At 42.9% G+C, this 19492-nt stretch overlaps 1 protein-coding gene across 4 annotated transcripts in view; it reads right to left on the bottom strand.

The window, feature by feature from the left end:
• The window catches only part of UBA3 (ubiquitin like modifier activating enzyme 3), a 73031-nt gene that overhangs the window by 12678 nt on the left and 40861 nt on the right, over positions 1-19492 (bottom strand). For all 4 annotated transcript variants that reach the window (XM_068253948.1, XM_068253947.1, XM_068253946.1 and 1 more), the window contains 7 exons: positions 15006-15086; positions 13061-13104; positions 12904-12968; positions 12348-12503; positions 3088-3190; positions 2562-2675; positions 1562-1615 (listed from right to left, as the gene is read on the bottom strand). In XM_068253948.1, coding sequence (XP_068110049.1) covers positions 1562-1615; positions 2562-2675; positions 3088-3190; positions 12348-12503; positions 12904-12968; positions 13061-13104; positions 15006-15086 — 617 coding nt within the window. The remainder of the gene's footprint in view (positions 1-1561; positions 1616-2561; positions 2676-3087; positions 3191-12347; positions 12504-12903; positions 12969-13060; positions 13105-15005; positions 15087-19492) is intronic.

Below are 19492 nucleotides of genomic sequence, written 5' to 3' on the forward strand. Positions count from 1 at the left end.
CAGAGGGGAATAAAGGGGCACATCTGGTTAACTACGTGGTGGGAGCTAATAAATGGGTTTAGCTTTTTAAATTTGTATGCCATGAGGGTAAATTACTGTTACTTTGTCAAATACGGCCTGTAATTACTGATAAAGTACAATGCGAAAAAATTGAAAAAATACACCTTTATTTACAAATAATATATTGTCGCCATACATTGTACTAGGAACATAATTTAAATGTTAAAATAAACAGGACACATGGGCAAATACAATGTGTAGGTTTGATCTACAGTAACACTTTTTATTTTGAAACTGTAAGGGTTGAAAACTGAAAAATAACTGACATGTGACATGATGAGATAGACATGTATGTATGTACAGTGCCTAGCACACAAATAACTATGCTGTGTTTATTTTTTTCTTTCTCTGTCTGAAAGAGTTAAATATCAGGTATGTAAGTGGCTGACTCAGTCAGGAAGTGACTACAGTGTGACCCTCACTGATAAGAAATTCCCCTTTTTATTTATTTCTTGCTCTCAGAAGCCATTTTCTGCTAGGAAAGTGTTTTATAGTTGGAATTTCTTATCAGTAAGGGTGACACTGTAGTCACTTCCTGTCTGAGTCAAGACTGAGTCAGCCACTTACATAACAGATATTTAACTCTTTCAGACAGAGAAAGAAAAAAAGGAACACAGCATAGTTATTTGTGTCCTAGGCACTGTACATACATACATGTCTATCTCATCATGTCACATGTCAGTTCGGGTATCCTTTAAGAAACTTCAGTTATCTATGCAAAAGAGCTTCTGTGAGTACTACGATTTTATAAAGTTTGTAGACAGCACTGTCTTTTGAAATACTTATCTCAACTGTCTCTTATGGTTTCTCCTTTGTTTATGGTTTTTCTGCACAGAAAAGTTCAAAGGGTCACTAGCCTGCTCTGTGAAATCATTTAAAATGCTGAGTGTATTGTGGAAACTGCAATTATTAGAGAATGATCAGGGGCGTAGTAATAGGGGTTGCAGAGGTAGCGACCGCATTGGGGCCCTTGGGCCAGAGGGGGCCCATGGGGCCCTTCCTAAACCAAAGTATAAGCTGTTTATTGGTCCTGTGCTGGTAATGGTCACTTCTATAGATGCTTTGAATAGTGGTAATCATAAACAAGCTGTTCCCCATCCCCTTCTGACACCTCTGACACTGTACATGACCATGGCAGGTTTTGTTGCGCCGTATCAATAGTTACATATAGAGTGCCAGGGGGGCCCAATGTAAAACTCGCACTGGGGCCCCGAGCTCCATAGCTACGCCACTGAGAATGATGCAATGTTATTGTTATATGTTAAAAAAAGTTATATAACTGAAAATAAAAATATGACACCATTTTCTTTGCTACTAACTTTCTATTAATTATCCGTACTATACAACCAATTCATTATATCATGAGTTTTTTGTCACTTCGGTGTCACTTCCAGGAAATCCCTTTTGATGCTACACTTGATAAACACCATCTATGTGCTCCTGCCAAATTAGTAAACTAAAGGAGCAGCAGCTTTACTTTCTAGAAATATATTAATTTTACCTGCAATTACTGCATTTGTAGATGCTACAGCTGGAATGATTCTTTTCACAACACCTGTAAGAAAGAATAGAGTATATACTAGGTTGGAACATAATCTAAAATGACAATATAAAAAATCCTTCCCACTCAAAATCCTATTCTGCTGGAACAATTTTTCAGCCAATGGTTGGGCTTTCATGGCATTACTATGGCAACATCACCAGACAGCGATTGCAGAAACGCAATGTTCTGCTGCAAACATAAATTTAGCCCAAATTTCTTGGTTGAAAAAGGGCTAATAGGCCCTAACATACCAGCCACTGCACTATTTATGTAAACATTCCTCTGCAATATCTATCGACTAGTCTGTAGATGGCAGGCTGGCTAGAGGAACCTGCAGACTACTACATCTTAAAGATCTGTAGGCCACCACAAAAGACCAAACAGAGCTTTCAACTTTAAAAAAATGGACCTTACAGTGTATCCAGGTATATCAATCTACAGTATTACTATGTACTGAAAGAAATGTGTGTCCTAAAAGTACTATTGCTGCTTACTTTTCTTTCAGCATGCAGTAGTGGATTAAAATATTTTGGCTACTACTAGATCCCTTTAAAGGACTTTTGTTTTGGGTTGTTATGTGGCTGTAGTGCTGCTCAACTAGCCGCATACCAGAAGGTACACCATGGCCTCGATCTAGCAAAACAGCCACAGGCCATCACACTTTCTCCTCATTGTTTGATGTATTTATGTCCCACGCTGAGGAACCATCCCTTTGCCTAGTCAGTGGAATATAAAAATTCTGCAAGATGAACCGAAGATGTCAAATTTTGATTCTTCAGTCCATAACACCTTCCTCCAGTCTTCAGTAGTTCATTGGAATTTTATAGCCCAGGCAAGCCTTTTTTTTTTTTCTTATTCTGACATGTTAGCAATAGCTTTCTTACTGAAACTTGTCAAACCTGCATCTCAAATGTTTGCGCAGTAGGATGAATCTGACAGAATATGGTTTCTGGTTTACCTTGAGTGAGTCTGTATGTCACTCCTCGGATATTAAACTGTAAAGCCCTCTCAAGTGACTTCTTGAATATCCACTGGATGTGTTCAGGGTCATCTCCATCCAGCTCTACGCCCTCTAGAGGAAATGAAAACAACAGTCTACTTTACAAAAACAAATTAAATTCTGGGAAGTAATTAAACAAGCCAGCGTTTCCCATTAAATAAAACCTATACCCTGGAACTAAAAACTTTGCATATATCATAAGCTGGCATCAGCAGTAGTTAGAAGCCGGAAATTGCCAGTCATTTTACTTTTGAGGTATAAAGAAAAGAAAAAAAAATAATTATGCCTAAAAGATTGGATGCTGGGGCACAGTTCTGATCCAAATGCATTTTCTGCATACAAAGCCACCCATGGACCCTCTCTCTGCCTGCATAGCCAGTCCAGTAAGTAATCTATTCTTGTAATGTGCATGGCGGCCCTGACCTAAGCCATGCCCAACACTCACCAATTGGCTAGAAGATATTAAAAGGCTTGTAAGTCATACCTCCAAAGGGCTGTTCTTTTGGCCATTGTAATATCCGGACATATTCTATACAGTGCTCTGGTAATCTGGGCATAGATGCAATTGTGCACATGGGGAAGTTAATCTGCAGAAGAAACAAAATGCATCAAATTTAGATTAAACTTGCTAAGAGGGATCACATTTTGAAATTTGCAAAAGCACCAAACTCAAATAACACAACTTTAATGTGGATAGATGCTTAAAGAGAATCTACTCTAAAATTCTTACAATAAAAAGCATTCCATTCTATTCCTTATGTTCTCCTGGGCCCCTCTGTGCTGTTTCTGCCACTCCCTGCTGCAATCCTGGCTTGTAATTGAGAGTTTTAGGCAGTGTTTACAAACAAACTAACCAGTTTGTGATAGGCTCAGACTGTGACTCACACAGAGTGTGGAGGGGGTGTGTATAGCTTCTGCCAATGACAAGCAGTGCAGCACATTCCACATATTCCAGCCTCAGCAGACAAACCTGACAGAAGAGAGAAGATTAGATTATGTAACAGAGTTAACACAGCCATTGTGCAAGTAGGAAAGGCTGCAGTTAGACAGAGCACATTAGAACAGGTATAGGAACTTATAGAATACCGTATATACTCGCAAGCAAGCCGACCCGCATGTAAGCCGACCCCCCCCCCCCACTTTTACCCCAAAAAACAGGAAAAAATGATTGACCCTCATATAAGCCGGGGGTAGGAAACGCTGGCCGCGTGATCCCCCCAGTATGTCCCAGTATAGCTAGTATAGTGCCCAGTATGGGTAGGTAGTGCCTCAGTATAGCTAGTATAGTGCCCAGTATAGCTAGTATAGTGCCCAATATAGGTAGGTAGTGCTCAGTATAGCTAGTAAAATGCCCCAGTATAGCTAGTATAGTGCTCAGTATAGCTAGTATAGTGCTCAGTATAGCTAGTATAGTGCTCAGTATAGCTAGTATAGTGCTCAGTATAGCTAGTGAAGTGCCCCAGTTTAGCTAGTATAGTGCTCAGTATAGTGCTCAGTATAGCCAGTATAGTGCTCAGTATAGCCAGTATAGTGCTCAGTATAGCCAGTATAGTGCTCAGTATAGCTAGTATAGTGCTCAGTATAGCTAGTGAAGTGCCCCAGTTTAGCTAGTATAGTGCTCAGTATAGCTAGTATAGTGCTCAGTATAGCTAGTATAGTGCCCCATTATAGCTTGTATAGTGCCCCATTATAGCTAGTATAGTGCCCCAGTATAGCTTGTATAGTGCCCCAGTATAGCTTGTATAGTGCCCCAGTATAGCTTGTATAGTGCCCCATATAGCTAGCATAGTGCCCCAGTATGTATGGGTGGGTGGGTGTGTAGGTGCTGTCCCTCCCCGCTCCCCCCGCGGCTGCCGCTGCTATTACCTTAGGCGGCGCCGCTTCCACTATCCCCGTCCTCCTCCGGTAACTATTTAAGTCACAGCAGCGCGCCCCTCGCTGCTGTGATGACGCAGGAAACCATAGAGAGCGGTTCCCATAGTAACGGCCGCTCTCTATGGTTTCCTCCGTCATCACAGCAGCGAGGGGCGCGCTGCTGTGAATTAGTTACCGGAGGAGGACGGGGATAGTGGAAGCGGCGCCGCCTAAGGTAATAGCAGCGGCGGCCGCGGGGGGAGCGGGGAGGGACAGCACCTACACACCCACCCACCCACGACTCGCAAGCAAGCCGACCCCCCAACTTTTGGCCCACTTTTGGGGGGTCAAAAATTCGGCTTGCTTGCGAGTATATACGGTAGATGAAATAAGGCTGAAATTTATGTTACAGAGTCTCTTTAAAGGGAAGGTCCAAGCAAAAAAAAAAAAAAAAAATGAGTTTCACTTACCTGGGGCTTCTCCCAGCCCCATGCAGCCATCCTGTGCCCTCGTAGTCACTCATTGCTGCTCCAGTCCCCCGCTGGCAGCTTGCCGACCTCGGAGGTCGGCGGGCCGCATTGCGTACATTTTTACGCATTCCCGCTAGTGCAGGAACATTAACACATACATTTTTACGCGTTACTGGTTCAATGCGTACATTTTTACGCGTTGCACCACTAACGCGTAAAAATGTATGTGTTAATGTTCCTGCACCAGCAGGAATGCGTAAAAATGTACGCAATGTGGCCCGCCGACCTCCAAGGTCGGCAAGCTGCCAGCGGGGGACTGGAGCAGCAGTGAGTGACTACAAGGGCACAGGATGGCTGCATGGGGCTGGGAGAAGCCCCAGGTAAGTGAAACTCATTTTTTTATTGTGCTTGGACCTTCCCTTTAACCTCCTTAGCGGTAACCCCGTGCTGGACACGGGGTAAGCCGCCGGAGGGTGCCGCTCAGGCCCTGCTGGGCCGATTTACATAATATTTTTTTTCAAACACGCAGCTAGCACTTTGCTAGCTGCGTGTTTGGTCTGATCGCCGCCGATTCGCCGCTATCCGCTGCGCCGCGCCCCCCCAGACCCCTTGCGCTGCCTGGCCGATTGTCGCCAAGGTCGACGGGGAAGCCCATACAGGGAATCCCGTTCAGAACAAGATTCCCTGCAGGGCAAAAGCGCCGGCGGCGATCGGAGGGGTGGGAGAGATAGCAAAGGGAGGGGGGAAGCATGTAGCTAGCGCTAGGCTAGCTACATGCTTTTAAAAAAAAATTAAAAATTAAAAAAAAAGGTGCTGCGCTGCCCCCTGGCGGATTTTTTGTACCGCCAGGGAGGTTAAAGAGAACCAGAGACGAAGCACCCTCATGTATTTTATTACATTTATCAGTGGGAACATGACAGTAAACACCTACCCTGCTTTTATGCTGGATACACACGGTGCGTTCGCGCACTCGATTTTCCCGTCGATTCCAGTCGATTCGTTTATTTCCAACATGCCCGATTTGGATTTCGATTGATCGTTAGGTCGATTCGACATACTTTGCATGCGAATCGACCTAACGATCTATCGAAATCCAAATCGGACATGTTGGAAATAAACGAATCGACGGGAAAATCGAGTGCGCGAACGCACCGTGTGTATCCAGCATTAGTTTTATTCTTCTCAGTCTAATCTATCTGTTATCAACTGTGATAAGAATCCACCGACTTCAGTCGAGGTTTGACCTGGAATCATTATAGCTGAGTCACTCTTCTGTGGAGTCTTTTCAAGCCCAAGCCTTTCCCCTCCTGGATCAAATTTCATGCTTTACATAATGAGAGCTGTGATGATATGGGAGGGGCTGCTGCTGCAGGAAAAATCTCTGTCTAACAGACAAGTGTGGCTGTGTGATCTGTGTCGTAGAAAGTGAAGTCCGCACGATGAAAGAAACAATAGAACGGGTGGGTTTGTGGACACTACAGTAGTGGCAAGTTGAAAAATTTGTTTTAAATCGCATGCATTTACATTTTTATGCTCCTTATAATGTTTTTATGTAACAGATTATTTCAATGTGGGGATTTTCTGTGTGTCCTTTTCTCCCCCCATTGTTTTATATGCACTTTTCTTTGTGGGTGGGGTCAATTGAGCATGTGGTATCGGGTGTAACCTTACTCTATATAGGAGTCACCCTTTCTCACGTGCGCCTATGCTATGATTAAGGGCGTGTAACGCCCGAAACATGTCAGCATGTGGTGCTGGCTTTTAGCTTGTTATGTGTAACGATTGAATAAAGCCATATTGATTCTACCGGACTGTGCGGACTTCACTTTCTACGGTCTTGGATCTGAGGTCTTGGCAGCCTGCTTTCCTGCACTGTCGGTGGACGGAGGTTGTGAGCGGAGCTCCACATCTATAGTGTGTGTGATCTGTGTGCTCTGTCTGTGCAGCCTGTCATTATTATCTACTGTATGCAGTTTCATTACTATGATAGACACTTCCTACAGGCAGCCACAAAGCATACCAGAATATGAAGTTGAAAGCACACAGATGAAAGCCTACAGCAGCCCTGCTTGTCTATAGTCTCATATAGCCTAGACAGCACATCCAGAACACCTCATAACCTGGAAGCAGAAGGAATATGAGCCGGTGGCCATATTGGATATTTCCTGGAGCAATAATGGATAAAAAGCACTCAAAAAGGCACACCAGAGTGGCGAAATTATCGGGTAGAGCATTTATTCTTTACAAGCTATCAACTGATATGTTTATTTTGTGTGAATCGTTCATCTCTGGTTCCCTTTAAAGGAAACCTGAGACATGTAAAACTAAGTATTTATACTTTCCTGGGGGCTTAATTCAGCCCCCATGCACGTCGTAGGCTCCTTCACGAATCCTCCCAGGCTGCAGCAAATTGGCCGGTCGTGTACAGTCGTGCGTGCACTCGTGGCCCGGAGGCATCCAGCACCTGCGCGGCAGAACAGCGAGGGGGATAACAGCGTGCATGGGGCTGAAGGAAGCCCCAGGTAAGTATAAATGCTTTGGTTCTAATCATATCAGGTACATTTTAAAGGCTGCATTTGATATAGGTGTTTCTGTTTTCTAACTCTGTAACACTGTAGTTAATTGGTAAAGAAGTGTAGCTGCAATTACCACCTTCCCATACAATAAAAATCTCTGATGCATTATAGACATGTTGACTGAACAGAATTGTGGTTACTCACCAAGAAGCCCCACTCCCTGACAGAAGAAATTAACCTCTTAAGATGCCCACTAATGGTACACTCTTGATCGTACAATCTTACCACTTCTATGTAATATGAGGGACTTCCTCAAGTAACTGTTCAAAGTATATGCCCTCAGTTTAACCTTACTACATAGATGTAAGATTGTACAATCAAGATTGTATAATGCTGGGAATACACAATGCGTTTTTTCAGCAGATAGATGGTTCGATAGATAGATAATTTCCGACATGTCCGATCTTACTTTTGATCGTTTTACTGCTCAATTTCTCATAGAAATTGATAAAAAAAAAAAAAAAAAGATAAGGAAATCAAGCGGGAAATGAAGCGGAAAAACTAATCGAAAAAAATCGATCGAATGGAAAATCGACCGAAAAATGCATCATGTAATAATGGGCACTTTTAGGAGTAAGGAATGGATGTAGAAGCAAAGGAATTGGCCTATAATGGTAGAACACAAATTTGCAAAATATAGATTTGCACATTGTCTGGTCCACAAATGACGTCATGGAGGACTTCTTATTCTTCACAAAGTATGGACAAAAGGACTGGCAGGCACTGGAACACAATGTGAATTGGATTAAGAAACTCTTGTGAGCTGCAAGATTTGTAAACCACAGTTACCAGCAACGTTCTCAAGACACAGTGTGCAAATCCAGAATCAAACAGGGATATGAAAAAAAAAAAGTCTGGCATTGTTGCTTTAATATCTAGTGGAAACAGTAGTGTGCATCACATCACTGTAATAAACACATATAGTGCACAAATTGGCAAATAGACTTTACTTATCCCATCTGGGAGTGGTACTGGGTCAGGGGTGATGTTAGCGGGTGCCAGTTAGGTGATGCCTAGCTTCAGAGGCTAAAATCCACTTTTAGCACATAGCTGCAGTTTTATAGTTCAGCAAGAATATTGTTCACTATGCAGTCTGATTGTTTTTTTTATCATAGAGATGTAGGTCTGGCATTTTGTATATTCAGTGCTTAGGATTATGTATATGGCTGTGCAGCATTTTTTACCAATTGAAATGTTATTTCTAAGCAGCCCAGAACCTCAGTTCACCCTTTTTCTCAGTTTCTTCATATTCACTTGTATGTTCAACCATTTTTACTAGTTTTTCCTACTAGTGCGCCATTTCCTTCCCACAACCCACAAAACAAATATGAGGTTGACTGGCTAACTACCAAAAAAGTCACAATAGACTGATAGGGACATCAGATCAGAAGTTATGTAATATTCCTGTAAAAAAACCCTGTATACAATGTGTCAATGCTATGTAAATTTGTATGATGGAAATAATGTGTAAATGACCTACAAGCTTTAGATACAATTTTCCTACACGGTCATGTGGAAAACACAAAGGAGTGACAGATCACCGCTTTATAACTTGCCTCTCATATTCAGTTAATGGCAAAACAAATCATCAGCTTATTTATAAAAGGCGGATTCTTTTTTTGTATTTGCATATACAAGCATGAATTTTTTTTCCAGTTGCAGGTTTCTCATTGGTTTGAATGGAGAATACGATATTGGAAATATCATGTGACCTTGCTGACTAATAGGATAGCAGAAGAATATCCCACTCAATCATTGAAAAAAAGAATATTGTTATGATTGTCAGGGGGTTAACAAAGGGTCTGCCTCCACCCATCCCAACAAATGGGAAGGCCTTGTGACCAATGCTGAACCCAACTTACTCTGTGGCCCAGCATGCTAAAAAAAGAGATTTGCAATGAGGCAACGTGCATCATTGCAAATCAGATGCAGGCTTTTTTTTTGTGTTACAAATGAGTTCACATAAATAAATAGATCATTAAAGTGACCCAGAGACGAGCGTTCTTAAATATTTTTACTTACCCAGGGCTTCCTCCAGCCCCATAAGCACAGATACGTCCCTCGCCGTCATCCAGCAATCAGCTCCGGTATCCTGCTAAGGGACGTCAGCAAGGGGGGGGAGCCCTTCTGTGCATTCGCAGAAGACCCCCGGCTGATGTCAGACTGGGCCCGATTGAGCAGAATACCGCAGCTTAACGGAGGACTGCGGGAGGATGGTGAGGGACGCATCCGTGCTTATGGGGCTGGAGGAAGCCCCAGGTAAGTAAAACATTTTAAGAACGCTTGTCTCTGGGTCGCTTTAAGCACTATAAAGAATTAAAAGAGATAGTGTTGCATACATTGCTTTTGCTTCAAAGTGAATGGGAACCGCATTTAAAAAAATGAGACAGATACTTACCCAAGGAGAGGGAAGGCTCTGGGTCCTAGAGAGCCTTCCCGCTCCTCTCCTGGTCCCCTCGTTCCAGTGCTGGCTCGCCCGGTAGCGGTATTTGACTAATTTAGTCAAATACTGCTTTACCTGGCCGAAGGAGGCTTCAGAAGTCCTCAGGAAGCCCGAGTGCTCCTGAAGAAGGGCGGCCCTGTACTGCGCCTGCGCAAGCACGCTCTCTTGCACGCTCACGCCTGTGCAGTATGGAGCCGCACGTCTTCGGGAGGACACGGCTCCCGAAGACTTCCAAATACCCTTTTGGTGGGGGATTGAAGGGGGGGGGAGCCAGCACAGGATAGAGGGCACCGAGAGAGGAGACGGAAGGCTCTATACGACCCGGAGCCTTCCCTCTCCTTAAGTATTTGCTTCATTTTTTTTTTTAAATGCGGTTCCCATTCACTTTAATAGCTGCTTAATGCTGAACTGTAGTTGAAAATGAACATTAACTCAAGACTGAACTTCATACCAATCAGTAGCTGATACCCCCTTTACCATGAGAAATCTTTACCTTTTCACAAATAAATCAGGGGGGTCTGTACGGCTGGTATTGGGGTGAAACCCCTCCCACAGTGTAATGTCAGGTCCAGAGTTTGCTGTCTGCGAACCTCGTTACATTGTGGGAAATAATGGCTTTTTCCAACTGTCAAGCGAGCAGTATCTACCTCTGTGCATAGAATTCTCAGTAACGAACATTCTGTACAGATCACCTGGCAGGACTAAAGATGTCACCACCAGTGATACATTTCAGAATGTAAATCAGGGAGAGGAAAGATACAATGGGCAAACACTGACTAAATCTATAAATGAACATTGTACAAAAAAAAAAAAAAAAAAAAAAAAAAAAGGTATTTTGTTCATTATGTTATACATTTCTTATTTTACTACACTTCCTCTTTAACTGCCAGCTAAGATGAGATTAGAGTAGTCCCAGTGGCTGCTATGTTCTGTGCACTCCACACACATTATATTGAGGGAGGCTTTGTGAGTGAGTGTGTGTGTGTGTGTGTGTGTGTGTGTGTGTGTGTGTGTGTGTGTGTGTGTGTGTGTGTGTGTGTGTTTTACAGTTAAAGTTCACCAGCTGAATACATTGTTAATTGAAGAGGAACTATCAAAGAAACGGTCATTCTATAAACCCCACCTACCCATAAAGCTTTTAGCCAGCAACAATTGAAAACTTTTCATTAGTCTCTGATCACAGCCTGTGTGAAAGCAATACCTTGTGTATCAGCTTTTTGTAACAAAGTTGGCGTGGAGGCTAGAGCTGTACCATGTAGGTACCACTTCTCTATCACTATTCAAAGAGAATGATTTACTGTTTCTGCCCTGCCCAAACACACTGCTTTCTCACAGATCATATGAGAACAGACGATAGATTTTTCAGCTACCTGTACTTTATTCCTGTACTTGCTTGCTTACACCCAACATTCAGAATGAGCTCTTCCTGGCTGAAATCTCTGTTTACTATATAACTGTATGAGGCAGATAGATATACAGGAGCAGCTGATGAGTTATTTACACACTATTTGATGCTATATTTCTGCTTTCCATCATTCTGAAGACATTTTAGTCACAGGATTACAGATAGTGAGGACTGTTTCTCTATGCTGGATGTGCTGGACACAGTCCTCCATAGTAATGCCCACAGTGAAAACTGCTCTCTGTAAATGTCATATGTTGTTCACATACATGAAAAGATGAAAAAAATATTTTCTATTGCCATTTGCTAGTAATTACTAGAAATATATGTGGTATTTCAAATTTTAGTTATCTTTGTTAGTTGTCCTTTAAAGTGGATCCGAGATGAACTTTTACTCCTTGCATAATTGTGTTCCTTACATATAGTTTATAGGGCATTCCTCAAGCCAAATACTTGTTGTTTTTTTTTTAATACTATAATTCCCTATAAACTAAACAAGCCACACCCACATCTTCTCCAGAGTGCCTTGGCGCTTGCAAGGGATTGTGGGATTTCAGTCTGGGCAGGTGAAAAAGGTGTTACTAGCTATAGATTTCAGAGGCAGAGTTTTCACAATCTGAGAGCTGCAGTGCAGATACAGATCAGTTGCCTGTGTAATGGAGGAGATAAGAGTGGAGTTTTCACAGAATATGCAGATTAGCATGCCTAGATACAGATAAGCTTGCCTGTGTGTGTAATTGTGTAATAGTGACAAGCAGAAAACATGTCTGCTCCCATTGTATCACAGGAAAAATTATTAATATACTGTTGAAGCGGTTTGAAGATAGATTTGCTGTGTAAACTATCTAAACTTTAGATAAGATATATAGACAAGTCACTTGTTATATTTAGTTTTTCATCTCGGATTCGCTTTAAGGAATAGAAAAGGATATAGACCAAAACCTCTGTAACATACAATATATTAGATAAAAATGCTACGGAGCAGGAGTACATACTAACCTGAGGAGGGTACAATTCGAGCGTACACTCTACACATGCTGTCATTCCTGGTAAAATGACTCGGGCGTTTCCTTTGAAGCCTTCTGTACCTCCATCAATAAGAGGAATAACTGAACCTTGCTGCAACACTCCATCTTCATAGTTCAAAAGAGACATCTAGATGTAATAAAAATTATCAACGTTATAAAGCTATCTGGACAGATAATGCACATGCTAACATTGTGTGGGTGAGACCAGTGATATGAAGGAGCAGTACGGCTTTAACATATTTAACCTTGCAACTCAAAAGAGAGAATATTTGGAATTGATATCTTTATTTACAACATAAAAAACTTTGTTCCTCATATTACATTTGTCACTGAAATTAATATGACTAACAAGTCTGTATTATGTACTAACGCCTATATTTTGTGTATACCATTATGTGTATTATTTACCCCATGTTTGTTTCTTACTCTCTACAGCGCCACGGAATATGTTGACGCTTTACAAATTGATAATAATGTTATTAGTAATGGGTTTCCCGCAAAATAATAAGAATAGGGTGTCAAATTACCAGCATTCCATTCAGCCACCTCCTGGCAATAATAGAATCCAAACCGCACACTATAATATGGAAATCTGGAATGAGAACAACAACATCAGCATAAATACATTAATATCCAGATTCATGTATTGTTGTGTTATTAAACAAAATCATGTGGTATACTTACCTCGATAAAATGATTCATCCATGTCTTGAATCTTATTATAATGACTTTTATCATGGAATTCAACGTTAAGGACAAGATATGCCACATATTTTCAACTCAAAAGCATAATTTCCTCCCAAAAAGAATTAATCCACTATCTCGATCTCTCACGCAGTTTGACAATAGATTTTTGAAAGGCCTCCTCCACTATTTCTATAACAACCACTATCTCTTGGCTTTATGATCTGCTGAACTTGCCAGACTGAGGATAGGACTGCTTTCCAGAGAAAGCGAGAATCCCTTTAAAAAGGAACTCGGGGTGAGACATATGGTGGCTGCTACATTTATTTCCTTTAAAAAAATGTCAGTTGTCTGGCATCAGCAGGACGATTTTCCAATATATTTCATGCAAAAAGTATTCCCAAGCAGTCACCGGCTTTGTGCCTATTTTGTAACACTCCAACCTGTAATTTTAATGTTTCTTAATATTATTTAACGTGATATTTCTGCACAAAATAGTCTAAAGTTGGTGACGTCAAATTAGAAAAATATACATTAATACCAATTTAAAAAATAAACTGAAAATAAGCTTGTGCATATGTACAGTGGTTTGCAAAAGTATTCAGCCCCCTTGAAGTTTTCTACATTTTGTCATATTACTGCCACACACATGAATCAATTTTATTGGAATTCCACGTGAAAGACTAATACAAAGTGGTGTACATGTGAGAAGTGGAACGAAAATGTGGGAAAGTTCAGTAATATGACAAAATGTGAAAAAAGCTGAATACTTTTGCAAACCACTGTATTTGCCATGTACTGTATTCGCATCAGACTACATCTCCCGGCATGCACTGCGGCTGTCTCGCACCCACTGTTGCAGGAAAAAAAATGTAAATGCGGCAGCTTTGTGAACATCTGACTGTGGCATCCCCTGCTACAGTAAAATGGGGGGCGTGACATTTCCTTTGTTACCTTACAGAGCCCTGTTAGTAGTTTATCGACAAACAACTGAGTTTTAGACTTTACGGGCACTAGTCTGGACGAAAAATCCCAGCGTTTATGCAAGAAATGCAATTTTTTTATGCCAGACTGCAATCTTAATAGGGATTCATATGCTGGGTACACACTGAGATTTTCTGGCCGATTTACTGTCAGATCGATTATTTCCAACATGTCCGATTTGCTTTCCAATCGATTTCCGTGAACTTTAATCAGAAATCGATCTGAAAATGCTTGTAGATCGATCGGAAAGCAAATCGGACATGTTGGAAATAATCGATCTGACAGTAAATTGGCCAGAAAATCTCATAGTGTGTACCCAGCAATAGACAGGAAAGCACATAACTAAACATAATCAGGAAGCAAACATACAAAGTGAGATTTACCTGTGTACAGTTATTCCTTTTAAATACATTTCCAATAATCTAAACCGAGGTTTACAGACGTCAATATCATCCCGATCCGGAAACTAAACTATTTCCTCCCCAATCTGATATAGATTATTTTCATGCCATGAAATCTGATATAGATTATTTTCATGCTGCCAATTTTTCAGCACAGCATCAGCCACACTGCTACTGCTAGATGCAGTACTGTGCTACTTCCCCCCACCATTCCTCCCCTACCTACCAGCATGGACATTTTCTAACATGTGCGATCAATTTTCCTATTGATGAACTGACGATGATCAAAAGTACAGTAAATTTGGTAGTAAGGTCAATGCATGTCTGTCAGTTTTGATGAAAGTGATTAAAATTGGCCCAATAGACTGGTAAATGTATGCCTAGCTTGATTTCAACCCCCAAAACATGAATAGTTTAATCTGGTGAGTTTGTATGTTCTTATTTCAGGCATGAGACCACAATGGCTGGCTTAGCGTGAATAATCGTGTAGTAAGAAATGTAGGCGCTTCCTTGCCACAATAGCACTCTAGAAATCCTGCATAAACCTCTAGGAAGGATACGGAGTGACACAACAATCAGGGATTCTGCTGTTTATAAAATCAGCCGCTACTTCTGCTTTTGGTCTTCCTACATCCTTCGGTCTGTAAAAATAGAAGAACTGAGCAATTAATTGTTTTATTGTGTATAATACAACTGCTTGAGAGTCTCACTTCCCCCACTGTGAGGAGATCCCACTTTCAAAAGTCATTTTCTAATTTAACTGTAGAGCAGTACAAAAAATAAAAACTAATAAAAAGTCAGGGCAGTACCATACTGGAACGTCCAACAGTCTCGTTGATCAGAAACTTCCTTCCAGAAACTAGAGTCTTCTACAGTATTGGGAGACTTTTGTCCCCTAACAGCAACTTGCCATTTAGGGCCTGATGCACGACAGCGTAATATTGTCGTGCACAGTCATCACACTGCAATAGTACCCTTACTACAGACACTGTGTGCGGCTAGTTACGGTAAGTTATTAGTGGGACCCGTAGCACTCGACTAGCCCGACTGTTGCTAAGGTAATGTGCACTACTAATGGTAACGCACGTTACAATAGCAACTGCTAATACCATGCATCAGGCCCCTAGTCTCCAGAGGGAGGAGAAAAGACTTGCTTCAACAAACCTGGCAACAGCTGCAGCCCTCAGAGGCTGGATATCCCATATTGCAAGTTATTGTATGTCATTATTTTACTGCTGAATCAAATGTAATGAGCTTCTGTTAAACGATACGTCTGAGGTAATAATATTAATAAAAACGAGATTTACTTGGTCTTCCTCCAGCCCCTGGCAGCCGATTTGTCCCTCGCCACAGCTCCAGAGTCCCGGGATCCCCTCTGTTGGAGATGCTGACCTCGCCGGGTCAGGGTCTGCTGCACCTGTGCGAGCACGCGGCCGTGCCACTCGTGATCACACTCTCATGGCCTGGAGTGTTCTGCGCAGGAGATCTAATTACCTCGGATGCATCCTTTAAAGCACACTTTTGGTGACCAGTAAAAACTACACAATACTCTAATAACTAATAAAGAGGAATTATAATAGGCCGGCAAACTGCATTAGATGTCACGAGAGCCCTGTTTCAGCCAGGCTCCAGCACGTAGCCCTGCCCCCTTCAGGAAAATGGCCCCAGCCTCTCTTCATCTACAGCAGGGGTCAGGAACCTTTTTGGCTGAGATAGCCATAAACGCCACATATTTTAAAATTTAATTCTGTGAGAGCCATACAATATGTTTCAAACTGGGACAGTGCGCATGCGCAGCAGAGGGCCATGTTGCCATGGTGATGTGTATACAGTTGATCCAGTGGGCAGTGGAAGTGTCAGACACGTCTTCAGCTTCTCTTGGGTTCCAGCAACATCAGCAATGTCCCTGACAGCCAGACAGGAGAAATACCAACTAACAGCTTGTACAATTAGCTAATTGACTTGAGGGTTGATTCACTTTTTAGGACAAGATCCACACACTTAAATTGGCCCAATAGGCTGCCTGTCGCTTGACAGGCAGCCTATTGGGCCAAAGTGCAGGGATCTCGTCCTACAAAGTCACTGGGCCTGACAGGATCCAGGGTGAGACAAATGGAGCGGCCATTAGTTTTGGGGTAGCGCGAGTAAGTTAGTAGTGCATGCTACAGCAGTAGGATGCCTACTTTGAAAATTTCATTTGCACTGCCACACAAAGCTTCGCTGCTTGAGCAGTGTAGCTTAGTGAATCAACCCCTACTGATTTGTATGTGAGCCAGATGCAGCCATCAAAAGAGCCACATATGGCTCCCGAGCCGTAGGTTCCCTACCCCTGATCTACAGCATAAGAGGATCAAGCAGCTTTTACTGGTCACCAGTGTGCTCAAGCCTTTATCCTCTCACATATAAGGCCACAATTTAAAACAAAGTCTATGTTACAGGCCAAATTACGGTGTTTATTAAAATTTAACAGGATGGAATCTCCAGTGTGCACCCTAAAATTTTAGGTGCACTTTCTGAATGTGAGCTCCTCTGGATGGAAAGGCAGCAGCAGGCCGTCATCTGCAATAAGAGAAAGGAGGAAATGGAGAGCACTGGCTTTTGCTGTATACTTTAGTCCATGACAAACTGGAAGTATCATTTGTACTGTAGGATGCCCTGGCAGGCAGGTGATAGGGGTGACAGCTCCAAACAGCTAACATTTGTTTTTGGGTAAAAAGAATGCTTGCTAGCAACTTTTAAAAAGTTATGGACAGGCAGGGCAAGGACGCCATGCTTTAACCACTTGCCGACCGCACGCTTATACCGTGCGTCGGCAAAGTGGCAGCTGCAGGACCAGCGACGCAGTATTGCGTCGCCAGCTGCAGGCTGATTAATCAGGAAGCAGCCGCTCGTGCGAGCGGCTGCTTCCTGTCAATTCACGGCGGGGGGCTCCGTGAATAGCCTGCGGGCCGCCGATGGCGGCTTGCAGGCTAAATGTAAACACAAGCGGAAATAATCCGCTTTGTTTACATTGTACGGCGCTGCTGCGCAGCAGCGCCGTAAGGCAGATCGGCGATTACCGGCCAATCAGCGGTCGGGGATCGCCGCCATGTGACAGGGGACAACCTGTCACTGGCTGCACAGGACGGATAGCGTCCTGTGCAGCCCGGTTCACCAGGGGGGGCCAGGCAGGAGAGGGAGGGGGGGGGGGGATTTCGCCGCAGAGGGGGGCTTTGAGGTTCCCCCCCCCGCAACACCCGGCAGGCAGGAGCGATCAGACCCCCCCAGCACATCATCCCCCTAGTGGGGAAAAAAGGGGGCGATCTGGTCGCTCTGCCTGCACCCTGATCTGTGCTGGGGACTGCAGAGCCCACCCAGCACAGATCAGCTAAAACAACGCTGGTCCTTAAGGGGGGGTAAAGGGTGGGTCCTCAAGTGGTTAAACTTTTTCTAGACCACGCTAGTTGAAATCTACATTCTGTTTGTAGCTGCTTACTTCAGACAGGATATAGATTTCAACATCGCAGAACGTTCTTGCCACTCTGCCTCCGCTGCAGCTCACTCGCCCTGCCATTAATATGACAACAGAACTCTGTGAGCCAGTCGGGAGCCGATTTCATTGGCTCCTGACCTTGTGATCACTGTGCGAAAATCCCATTGGCTTACATTGATGACAGAGTCTGGAGCCTATGAAAGGGGCTCCTGACTGGCTCACAGAGCCCTGCGTGGTGGTTGAGCGGCATGACCGGCGGGTCTGTGCAGCAATTCGTCGATCAGCTGTGTTTTGAAGAATCAGCAGTCTCTGGTCCTTAAAGAGAACCTGAACTGAAAATTAAAAGTCAAAATAAACAAACACGTCATGCTTACCTCCTGTGTGTTCTACTCATCAATCTCTTTCTCCTCTCCTGTATCCTGTTTGCCCATTGTGATCAATTAAATTCTCTGTCCTCCATTTTGCAAATGCCCATTACCGCCTAACAGCTTCCTGGTCAGCACACTGTTAAACTGTAATATCGTCCACTTCGAGCCACAGGGAAGCATGGAAATTACCTTGCACATTCAATTGTAACTGACAACAGCTGATATATAACTGACAGCAACTGGTATATTTCAGTTCTGACAAAATATTGTCAGAACTGGAAGGGATCACTTTAAGAAGAAAATGGTGAGCTTTCTGAGTGGAACTGACGGTGAGGTAAGTATGTAATATTCATTTGCAGCTATGTCATGTGTTTATTTTAAATAATTTTACTCAATTCAGGTTCCCTTTAAAGGAGTCATCAGGGGATATATCGTAAAATAAGTGGTACTTACCGCAGGCTTCCTCCAGCTCCAAGCTCCTGCGGCGAACGGCTGCGGGCAGAGCTGCGGCGAAGGACGTCCTGGGAGCTTGGAGCTGGAGAAAGCCCCCGGTAAGTACCACTTATTTTATGAAATATCCCCTGATGACTTCTTTAAGGGGCTAGAGACTGCTGGTACAGAAGTGGTTAAGCACTGATCACGCACGTGCGCCAACTGTAGACTTGTTCCCTACCCATGTACCCCCAATCACAGTAGAAGATGGGGATGAATGCATAACACAACAAATTAACATAAGTTAGCCATGGATACTAATCTTCATGGAAACACCAGACAATGCCTGTACACGTGACGGGTCATCCTACAATGTGGTAACTTCCAGTTTACTCTGAGCATGTATACAGCACAGGCTGGTGCTCTCCATTTTTCTCCTTTCTTTTACTGCTTACAATTATGCACATTTGAAGCTCTCATGGGCCACATAAAATGGTTGAGGTTGGTCACACTGATCAAAAAGGCTGCTATACTGTACATCTTTGTTTACCAATCCCTGCCATTTGGAAAACAAAAAGCTCAACTGAGCCCCAGTGGGTACTCGTACCTCATTGCACATTTGGATAGTAAGACTGCAGGAACAGGTTTTCTCATGTTATACTCCAGTGTAGAAATCAGAGGATTAGTCACATGTGGGAGGATGTTGGGCCAGCATCACTGAAATCCTCTAATCTGAGGACCCAAGTGTTACTCTACATTTCTAAATTTTTGCTAT

The sequence above is a fragment of the Hyperolius riggenbachi genome, chromosome 9 (genome assembly GCF_040937935.1).
Source record: "Hyperolius riggenbachi isolate aHypRig1 chromosome 9, aHypRig1.pri, whole genome shotgun sequence".
NCBI lineage: Eukaryota > Metazoa > Chordata > Amphibia > Anura > Hyperoliidae > Hyperolius > Hyperolius riggenbachi.